Source organism: Arabidopsis lyrata (assembly GCF_000004255.2).
Source record: "Arabidopsis lyrata subsp. lyrata unplaced genomic scaffold ARALYscaffold_3, whole genome shotgun sequence".
Lineage (NCBI taxonomy): Eukaryota > Viridiplantae > Streptophyta > Magnoliopsida > Brassicales > Brassicaceae > Arabidopsis > Arabidopsis lyrata.
In genome coordinates this window covers 7,314,088-7,325,455 of record NW_003302553.1, presented here as the reverse complement: position 1 = coordinate 7,325,455, position 11,368 = coordinate 7,314,088, and the positions used below count along the sequence as shown (strand labels likewise).

Genomic DNA, 11,368 nt, shown 5'->3' with positions numbered 1-11,368 from the left:
ATTGGCAATACTTTAGGGGCCAATTCCACCAACAAAATCCTTGTATAATACTCCAAGAATATCATGAGTTGCTTGACGGGCACGTGCAGAACGCTCTGTTACTGAACATGAGTGTGCAGAAATAAAAACACGAATATGAAACTTTGGGTAGTCTCTTTGTGTCGTAGATCGTACCCTCCACGTACACCCTTTTATCCAGCACTTGACAATCAAAAGAAAAGGTGTCGATTTGTCTACGTAGAAATCGAATCTCTGTACTACGGTTAGTATCTTCAGTCGTGTTTCCAAGTGTTCTTTTGATTCGTAACACTGTCCAACAGCCAAATCCACAGAAGGCAATTGAAACTTTGCATAATAATCATCATCTTTTTGTTCTTCAATATAGATACCTGAACTCTTTTTCTTCAACGGCAGTATTTGTTTTTCTTCTACAACTGGTGGAATCCCATACAAGCTATAATTCTCATCATCAGAATCTGTTCCGTCAGAGTCGTCACAGTAATCAAATCTCGTTTCTTCATCGTCATCGCCGTCATCACCAACAGCTTCATTAATCAAATCTGTAACTTCCTTAACCAACTCGTTGGCAATTCTTGTTCGTTTTCTCTGCAAGGTACTATCAACGATGCCATCGGTGTTGGGTTGATTAGCTTCAATTGTAACTTTCTTCTTCACTTCAACACAAAGTCGAATTGTATCGCTCTTCAATTGCCCCAAAAAAGAGTGAAACTGTCTTGAATTAGTAATAAAAACGTGTGGTGTATCATCCGGTAAATTCTGAGACAACATCTTCGAAATCTTGTAACTCAACACAACATCACAGCCTCTATTCTCGATTCCGTAATCCTCCATTACCATTCGAATGCATTGAGAGTAACTGGTTTCCCTATTAGCTTCCAGAACTCGACATCTTCTATTTGTATCAATGATGAACGACCATGTGTTATTCTCGAAAATCCATTTGCCACATATGAGAATCACCGGATCCATCTCCAACCCTTTCTTTTGAGACATCATGGTGAATTTCAAAAACCCTAGAGAAACGATAGATAGAGAAACGAGATAGAGAAACGGTTTATTTGTATGAACTTTTGTTGGCTGTCGTCCAAGAGGTAGAGAAACGGTTAGGATAGCCCAAAACCCTAGGAAAATAAGGTAAGTTAGATTATCTCGTCATTTATTATTTTTCAGTTATGGAAATTCAAAACAAAAAAGTCTGTCGTGTTTAAAAAGTCTGTCATGTAGTCCATCATGAAAAGTCTGTCATCAAATATGTATAAAAAATCTGTCATAACATGAATAAAAATTAAAATTTGTCATTGCATAAAACATATCTGTCATCACTATACGAAGTCATTCCAGCAATTTCTTTTTTCATCACTAAATCTGTCGTAATGTGACAGTTTTCTTTGAACTAATCCTAAATCTGTCATAATGTAAATAAAATCTGTCATCACAGAAATATTTCATTTGCGATTGTAAGTCAATCTAGCCATTTTTTTTTTAATGACAAATCTGCTATCACTTGACAGTTTTTTTTGTTTAAAAAAAAAAACTGTCATAACATAAAAAAAATCTGTTATCACTACTAGTCATTCTAGTAATTAGAGGTAATTATTTTTCCAAAAACAAATCTGTCACTTGATGACAGATATTTTTATGAAAATTTAAAATCTGAGGCCACTAGGAACATAAATCTGCCACTAATTTTAATAAATCTGTCAAAGTGATGAAAGTCTGTGGTGTTAACTTAAGTCTGCCACAACCTGTTAAATTAAGTCTGTGAGAGATAAAAAATCTGTCACAAAAAATCTGTCGTTGATAAATAAGTCTGCCATTTAAAATAAATCTGTCATAACGAACCCAGCAGACTTTTCAAAAACCAAAAAAATTTCCTAAATTTTTTCTGACGTTTTTCGAAAAATTTTAGGGGTAAATTTGACTTTTTTTTTTTTCCTAACAAAGAAAGCAAGGGTATTATCGTCATAAAAATAACCAGTCTAACCCCCATATTTTATGAGACATTCTAGTAATTAAAGTCATTATTTGGGTCAATCTAGTAAGATTCCTCCATAAATATCGCACTGCAGATTTTAACTGATACCTCAAATCGCCTATAAATCAATACGTTATACAGACTAGTTGATTTGAAATGAAAGCTATCAACAGATTTAATCAATTGAACATTTTGTTACTTGAAAATGAGGTATAAATGTACAATTATGATATATGAGACTGATCATAAGTCCTCACATGATATGTATTTATGAGGAATGGCGAAATGGGACAAAAGAAAAAAGAGGAATGGCACAAAGATAAGAGAAAAAAAAAAAAAAAGCAATATTTATTCTCGTATACAACACAAAAGGGTGGCTCAGCTTTTCCTCTCTTCCAAGTAAAACTTACCCTTTTTCTCTATCTGACTCTTCTAAAGATCAAACTAATAATTATGCATGGTTTTGTTTTCGTCAAAAATTTAATACTCAGAACCAATTCATCGATCACACCTGGAAAAGGTTTTTATTTGGAAAATATGGCCTACTGATTCTTCGACCATAGACAGTGTGTTATATCGACTTGTAGACTTGTAGTGCATGCGGTTTGCACTAACAATTAAGTTATCGTGTTATTTTAATTAAGTTATATTGATAAAACTAACAGTGATAAAATGCATTATACTTGAGTTAATAGGAATGAAAATAGTTGTAGCATAATCTAAAAATAGGTTTACCGATAAATAGAAGACATTAAAATTAAACATCTATCGAACCTTAAATTTAAACAGTGTCATGCGTAGAAATATATATATATACTCGTGTCTACAAACAATTGTTTTTATTTCTTGGTCATCTATGAACATAAACCTAAGTTCCTCGCCTAATTACCCATCCGTCAGCTGTTTTAAACAGAAACAAATGCTATTTGTAAAAGTTGAAAATTGGTAAAAACTATTACTAGCACATTCATACGGTGAGAAACAGTCACGAGTGTGAGAAAGAGAGAGAGAAAGATAGAGGCAATAAATGATTCTGAGGGAATATTTAATAAGAGAGTTCTCTAATTTGGCTTTGCCCTTTGGGGTCAGTCAGACCCAAACAAACACAACACATAAAACAAAAGTAAATTCCTGTCCAAAGCCTTAAAAGAGAGAGTAAAGGCATAATTCTTTTTGCCCGTTTCCTTATTCATTGCCTTTTGCCAGTCTCCTTTGATAGCGAGACCTTTCTTACCTCCTTTAATTTTGTTACAATAATATAACCAACAACAACAAAAATCAAATAAGAAAAAACGTTAACTTCTTTATTGAATTTATGTCAACCATACATCAATGACAAACAAAAGATGTAAAGATTAGCTCAGGAGGGATAGACAAGGTAGGAGAAGATGACTCGAACGAATTAGAGATACAGATAGATATCTATTCTATATTGAGAAGAGATAGAATAGATTCTGTAAAATGAGAAAATACGGAAACATTTAGAACGAGATAGGGTCTTACAAGGTCAAGAAAAGGCCTTACAAGGTCAAGAAAAAGAGAATAATTATAATGCAATGCATCATATAGATAAAAGCATAATAATTAGAAGAAAAAAGCCGACTAAAAGCTCAGATAGGATAACACCAGTTTATCAATGAAACTGGATTTCCGAAGAAAAACTCAATGTCTCTGCACAGCAGATCCAATAATCTCTATGCATCACATGGGTTATGTTTTTCTTATTGCCTGCAGAAACACACACAAAAATAAAGAACTTGTTACTCTTTACAACAATAATCATGTACATATGTGATCCACATAAATAGTTGTAAAGACTTGTGCATACAAACGTATGGATATATCTAAGAACTTCCATATCATCGTAAATCAAAAGCAGCGAAAGTGTATGGATACAAATATATGTTGGTATGCATGTATACACATTAATAATGTCTATGTGTATACGTAGACCAGAGAAAGACAACGCATATATATGCATTATATAATTAAGTAATATCTCTTATTTATGTGTTCTTCATCATTATTGACAAACAAAATTTTTTGACTTCGAACTTACAAAACCCTAACTCTTTGTATAACACATATCACACACAAATAGACATATCACCGGAGGTAAAAAGACATATCACCTTGGAGAAACTTCCGTCTCAATCTTTTCATCCATGGGAGCTCTTCTCTCTCTTCCATTTGAGAGAAAGAAATAGAAAACAGAAAGAGGTAGAGAGAGAGTCTTGAGAAACGGTGGGATGATGAAGAGAGATTTTAAGGCAAAAGCAAAAAAAAAAAAAAAAAAAAAAGGAAGATGATAACCTTCGTGGGCCGGGGCCCAATTAGAGCTTTGGGAGTGATCATGACGTTGTCGTTGCCCGAAACGAGTTGTAAAATATGAATTTGATGACGTCATCGTTGCGATATGACATAGACCAATCTGCCCGAACACCTGACCGTTCTGCCCGGAGGTGTGGTCCTCTTCCTGAGTTAGCAGTTTCTTTGGTCCTTAAGTGAAAACAAAGTCAACAGGTCAAATAAAAAACTCGAAACTGTATCTCAAGTTTTTACTTTCTTTTTTTTTTTTTTTTTTATCAACAGTTATATATAGGTTTTCTCATGCTAAATCTATTTTTCGTAGATCTTCTATTTAAAAATTTCGTTGATTGCTAATTAAAAAGTTAATTATATGAACATCTTTTGTTCTATACTTCGTGGAGTAATTCTAACCAGCTGGTCTAGGCATCCTAGCCAAACATAATTATCCACTAATTGGTGAAGAGACTGAGTTTGAGCAAATTAAGAGAATCTTGGTAAATGGAATTCCTCAATTCTAGGGAAAAAAATATTAAAGTTCAAATTTCAAAATATATCATGTTTACATACACTATTATTAATTCTTCATATATAACTTATATGCTTCATAAATGACTACATGTTTTAGTTTATATTTTTCAAGTTGATAATCTTCCTAGAATCAAAACTTGTAACATTTTTAAGAAACTTCTTTTTCTCTTCTTTCCTTTTAAAAAAAATAGTGAGACTTTGTTCTTATTCAATAGCTTATCAGTTTTTTTTAAATGAAGTAAAGCTAGAGAAGATCGAATCTTTTTTAAACTAGTAGTTATTAACTTATTATTGACGAATTTCTAAAATCAAGTAATCAAAAGTCTGAGATTTGTGGGGAATAGAAACTTTGTGGGCGTGCGGGAGAATCACACAGTCTCCTAAGGCATAAAATGGTCAAAATAATGTTTTAAATAAGTGTCAATACTTATAACTATTCACGTTATTATATCATTTGATAACGCCAAAAAGAATCCCTTGGGCCTTGCCCTGCGTTCCAAAATTATTTAATGTTTCGTGTAATGTACAAATATGATTATTAGTTTGACACACACATTGGTGGTATTTAGTTAAACCTTCTCTTTTTTCTTTTTTTTCGAATTGCCATAAATTTTTTAAAAAACACTACAAAACTAGGACAAGGCTCTTAATTTCACAAATGAAGTTACTATTAAAGAATAACAGTAATGATTTTTTGTTTCGTGTATCAATATGACAAAATCCGTCCGTTCCCTCTTCTGTCCCTTCTCTTCGTACTATGTTTTAGATCTTTCGTTTTATGCCCAACATTTTTAATAGTTTTAGTTTTGGTCCCATCATATAACAATAAATGACGAAAATAAATAAATAACTTAACAATAAATTAGTTTCACCGCTAGTGAAAAAGTCTGAATGTACATGTTTAAAAGCTTAAATTGCAAGGGGACGTGTCTTTAGTCAAGTGGTTAAGTCCATTTGACTCTGCCTTCCTCATCGGAGTTCGACTCCACTAAGTCGCGTTACCCCGCGTAATAAAGATTGGCTATGGATTAGACAAAGTAAAAAAAAAAAAAAAAAAAAACTTTAATTGCAATTTCCAAGAAATGCTGTGAATGTGCATTATTTGAATTAGGGATAGTGGTACGTATTTTTTGTTTTTGTTTTTGCATCTTTCATTGGAAAAGTTTGTATAATTTACAAAGTTTTCGGATTACACGGAAGCAGACATTTATGAGTAGTTGACCGACCCATTAGCCCATTTAGGTATCTGAACTTTCTGTTCATATTCGCGGAGGCCTATTCTCGGCCCATTTAATATTTGCTTGATGCTTCGATTCTTATTACCGGACCGAATTAACATGTCATTCTGTATATCACAAATTCTTGACACTGATGACTTATTTCAGGATGAATATACTTTTTAGTTTCTATTACTATATTACACAACAAAATATGAAAATGTCCCCATCAAATGCATTATGAACAAGAGGCTAAGCCTTAGGAAGTTAGTTGTAAATGGGGAATCTCATTATTGACTTTGCTTCTTAGTTAGTGAGTAAGGCAAATCACATGATCAATAGTGGAGTCGAACACTTGGCACATAACATGGCCATCTCAAACTTCTAGGGAAATCGATTTCAAATAAGGACTAAGTTGTAAGAATCAATTTTTAATTTCAATAATGTTTAAATTATGGTTGAACTTGGCAATTATTAATTTTAGTTTGTAATCAAACTAAACAGCAAGAAAAAAAAAAAAAAAAGAAGAAGCAAATTTCTTCCTGGATGTTAATGACCGTTATACTTGTAATACCACACAAAACTAAAACTATATTAAGTTATGAAACGAATTGTTCACAACTCAGAAGTGCACATTCAGCTTCCATCCATTACAATCTTGATATCAAACAAAATAAGAATTGTAAAAACTTATCCTTAATATTTGTGGCCACATACTCTACTTTCCACAATCAACCAACATCCCCAATACATCCACTACTTTATATACACACTACGTATCGCTAGACAAAGGCAAATACCAAAGACAAACGAAAAAAACCTGAGATGAATTTGACTCTTCCGATGAAAAAACAAAATTTTCTGCTAATCATCTCATTATTGATATTATTATCATTACTTCATCAAGATTATCACATTGACGCTCAGAATTCAGACAAAGTAGTGAATCTTCCTCAACAACCATTGAATCCTAAGATCTCTCACTTCTCAGGATATATTAACGTGAATCAAGAAAATACACGATCACTCTTCTTTTGGTTCTTCGAAGCCTTGTCTGAATCTCCTTCAACAAGACCTCTAGTTCTCTGGCTCAACGGAGGTGGATTACTTAATTATATATTGTTCTCTCTTTTTTATACACATTTATATCAACGATCCTGCCGCAGGTCCTGGATGTTCATCTATTGGATATGGAGCAGCATCTGAATTAGGACCCTTTCGTGTTGTTGAAAATGGGACAAGCCTTAGTTTCAATCAATATTCTTGGGTCCAAGGTTTTTTTTTTTACTTCGTTTATCTTGTTCTACTCACAAAATTTTAGCCGGATATAATAAAATTCGTGCGGCTTAACAACAAATTAATATTTAAGCTAATTTTGTATTAAATTCATGAAATTTTTTGTTAACAAATTTGCAGAAGCGAATATATTGTTTTTAGAATCACCAGTTGGAGTAGGGTTTTCGTACACGAACTCATCTTCTGATTTGGACAACCTCAACGACGCTTTCGTTGGTAAGTAAAAATCCACAAGGTGGTAAACACATCAAAATTTTGATCAACTTAGGTTATACTCTATCTAAACTTAATTGTAAAAAAATTAATTTGAGATGTTTAATGTAACAGCGGAAGATGCATACAACTTCATGGTTGCTTGGTTTGCAAGGTATCCCCAATATAAGTCTCGTGATTTCTTCATAGCTGGTGAAAGCTATGCCGGTGAGCTTAATTAATTACTCTGTATTTTTTTCATTCTGATATTGTTGTAATATCTGGATTTTGATTATCAAATTACTAAGAAAAAAAAGATATTGTAATGAACAAGTACAAAAACTGATGCATGGAAATAAAATGGATCTTTTATGCTTATATAAGATTTAGGAAATTGTAAAATACGATATGGTATATACCCATATATGGGTAGTGGGTTCACACTTTTTTTGTATTTGATAAAGGTTGGTTGGGTTCACACTTAACACATTACAATTACAGGTCACTACGCACCTCAGCTAGCCGAGCTTATATACGATCGGAACAAAGTTAAGCCAAAGGACTCCTTCATTAATCTCAAAGGCTTCATCGTACGTATTATACTATTATTAGTCATCGTATATAATAAACATTTGTTGATTGCTACGTAATCATATATTTGCGAGTGGACTGTTAACTACGTGAACAATGAAAGTGTAAATGTAATCCAATTAATGCGACTGATTTCTTCTTCCTTGAAAGCAAACTTCTAATCAACACAATTTAACGTTAGATCCGATTGTTGATCCGTTGTATAACGAGAGCATGAAAAAAAAATGAAGAAGAGAAAATAACAACACAATTTCAATGTTTTTTTTCTCTATTTGAAAAGATTTTTTAAAATTCAATTATGATTTTTTTTTCACTATAATAAAATGTGTCAATGTAGGTGGGAAATCCGTTGACGGATGATGAATACGATAACAAAGGGATTCTAGAATACGCATGGAGCCATGCAGTGATCTCTGATGATCTCTACGACTCCGCAAAACGTAACTGCGACTTCAAGTCTTCGAATTGGTCAGAGCCCTGCAACGTTGCCATGAACACAGTGTTCACAAAATACAAAGAGATTGATATTTATAACATATATGCTCCCAAGTGCATAGCTAATAGCTCATCAGGAGCTTCCTACTTAGATTCCGGAGTCAATCATAAGTCTCCGGCGGTCAAAGACTGGTTCAAGAGAGTGAGATGGTTTGAAGGATACGATCCTTGTTACTCTAATTACGCTGAAGAATATTTCAATAGGGTCGATGTTCGATCGTCTCTTCATGCCACTACACGAAATGTAGCAAGATGGAAAGTTTGCAAGTAAGTTTTATGTAGAATTGATATGAATTTTCCTACTTGTGTAAACTAAAAAAGGTTGGAATGTTAAATTTTATTAATATGTATTTTTCTTTTATTGTGGTTAACAGTGATTCGATATTGCAAACGTACCATTTTACAGTCTCCTCAATGTTGCCTACATATAGTAAGCTCATCAAAGCTGGCCTCAAGATATGGGTTTATAGGTACTCTACACTTCTATCTCTATAATTGGTGTTCTTTTTCTTTCAGTTATATAGAATGTACCAAAGAAGCATACCTCCAAAAAAAATATCAGTTTCGTGATTGATGGTCAATGAACTTTTAACAGTTGATTTATTCTTTTTATAAATGAAAACAGATCATTTGAGAAAATCATCTGTTTTGGGAGTTCACAGCAGAACAACTGTGAAAAGTTCATTGACCATCAATTGACCATCAATCACTAATTTAAACAAAAATATTTTAATATTCTCTACCAAAAAAAATTTGGTAGTTTAAATAATGAATATTTTAAAATCTTACATAATAATTAAAAATAATTACAACACTAAATATATAAATTTTAATTTAAACAAAAAAACGAAATCATAAGCGAACTGAAACTTGTATATGTTAAACCAAACAAAACCAAACGGAATTACAAATGATTTTATATAAGTTTCAGTTTTCAAAATACCAAAACACCACAAAAACAAGTAAATCAGATTGTCCACACCTAATTATTTACATTAGAACAGAGTGATTATATGGGAATAGGTGAAATTGATAATTATAAATTTTTGGAAGAACAAATTTTTAAATGCAAAAAAAAAAAAAAGATAGGCTTGAGCTGTGAATGAGCTGTCACAGCAGAACAACTGTGAAAATATTTTGTGATACTATTTTGTGTGGTTCAAAAAATTTGTCAATGAGTTTTGATATTTTTTGAAAATAAAATAAAAGTGGTATTTAATAAGTATCACATAAAATATGTATGTTTATGTGAAATATTTCGTTCATTCAAGAATCTCGTGCCTTTATTATGTTTCAGCAAGAATTTGTTATAAGTGACTATTTTCTATTAGTCTAGCAAATCGAACCTAATCACACAAAACTGTTTTCTCAAATGATCTGTTTTCTCAAATGATTTATTGTGACATTATTTTTGTATTTTGACAGGTATGATTTCATAGTTTCCAATTAATTGTATTTTGACAATTATTTTTACATTATTTTTGTATTTTGACAGGTATGATTTCATAGTTTCCAATTAATTGGACGGTTTAGAAATCCGGAAATTAAACCATGCTAAATATTTTATATATATAATTACTTGGTAGTAATGACAATATCTGATTTTTCCTTTTTCTTTGGAAAGCTTGAAATAATTGGATGAATTATTAAATACTTATTATTGTCTAATAGTGGAGATGCCGACGGGAGAGTCCCAGTTATCGGAAGTCGGTATTGTGTTGAAGCTCTTGGGCTTTCCGTCAAATCCGAATGGCGTTCTTGGTTCCACAATCATCAGGTTAGGGTTTATTATAAAATTAGAAATGTGATATTTTAGCCAAATAAGTTTGTATTATTACGGTTAAATTTTACTATGTGGTCGAAATGTATAATGAGAAGGTGGGAGGGAGGATAACGGAGTACGAAGGAGGGTTAACATTCGTAACGGTGAGAGGAGCTGGACACTTGGTTCCTCTCAATAAACCTGAAGAAGCTCTCGCGCTTTTCCGGTCCTTCCTTAACGACCAAGAACTTCAGTCACGGCCCTAGATATCACTATCTTGATCTCTCTCTTTTTTACCGAGTATAAAAAATAAATGCATAAATAATAAATCCAATTACATGTTAGTTGTTACCTTATACGCAACCGTGTTACAAATTTACGATAATAATGATTTACGCAGTTAGCCTCGTTGTTTTCGCGTTGTGTGAGTGCCTTCATCAATAGAGAAGAAAGTGGTTGTGTGTTGTAATATAGAAGCAGGGAGAACAACAACCACATGTTGTACATAGTTGGAAAGCATGGATACAGAAAATTTGATTATGATATATTGATATGGACTAATCAAGTCATTGTGTATTTACCCTCTCTCTTGCATCTTATTTCTTCCTTTCTTAAATAAACCAAGTGTCAAGTGACCAAACGAAGAAGACTAAATGAAAGCTTAAGTCATATATACAAAGTTCATATCAAATTTTTACTAGTCCAAGACCTCGCAATATTTTTAAAACACTTAATTTCATATACAACATTCAAGATATCGTTTGTCTTCTTTGCTCGCAGTTCTCTTATATTGATTATTGAATATATATATATATATATGATTTTAATATCATTGGTCTTGCTTTATGGAAACTATAAAGCAGAAACAACAGAGAAAAAGGAAAGACATTTTAAAAAGGAAAAACATTGAAATTCTAATATTTGTCTATATATATAAGACATGCGAGGAGGGCAACCATTAGAGTTTTAGACCCTAATTTC

The 11,368-nt window shown here is 32.4% G+C and overlaps 1 protein-coding gene across 1 annotated transcript; it reads left to right on the top strand.

Moving 5' to 3' along the window:
• Positions 1 to 6,832: 6,832 nt before the first annotated feature.
• Positions 6,833 to 10,967, top strand: LOC9321257 (serine carboxypeptidase-like 33). The gene is made up of 9 exons (XM_002885145.2): positions 6,833 to 7,150; positions 7,218 to 7,325; positions 7,468 to 7,563; positions 7,675 to 7,767; positions 8,041 to 8,129; positions 8,468 to 8,892; positions 9,000 to 9,095; positions 10,297 to 10,402; positions 10,504 to 10,967. The coding sequence occupies exons 1-9, from the start codon at positions 6,877 to 6,879 to the stop codon at positions 10,651 to 10,653; spliced, it is 1,437 nt and encodes a 478-aa protein (XP_002885191.1). The 5' UTR covers positions 6,833 to 6,876; the 3' UTR covers positions 10,654 to 10,967.
• The last annotated feature ends 401 nt before the right edge of the window (positions 10,968 to 11,368 follow it).

Coding starts and splice junctions, on each gene's coding strand:
- LOC9321257 (XM_002885145.2), top strand. CDS start 6,877: ATGAATTTGACTCTTCCGATGAAAAAACAAAATTTTCTGCTAATCATC. Junction 8,893..8,999: donor GCAAGATGGAAAGTTTGCAA/GTAAGTTTTATG, acceptor TGTGGTTAACAG/TGATTCGATATTGCAAACGT. Junction 10,403..10,503: donor CTTGGTTCCACAATCATCAG/GTTAGGGTTTAT, acceptor TATAATGAGAAG/GTGGGAGGGAGGATAACGGA.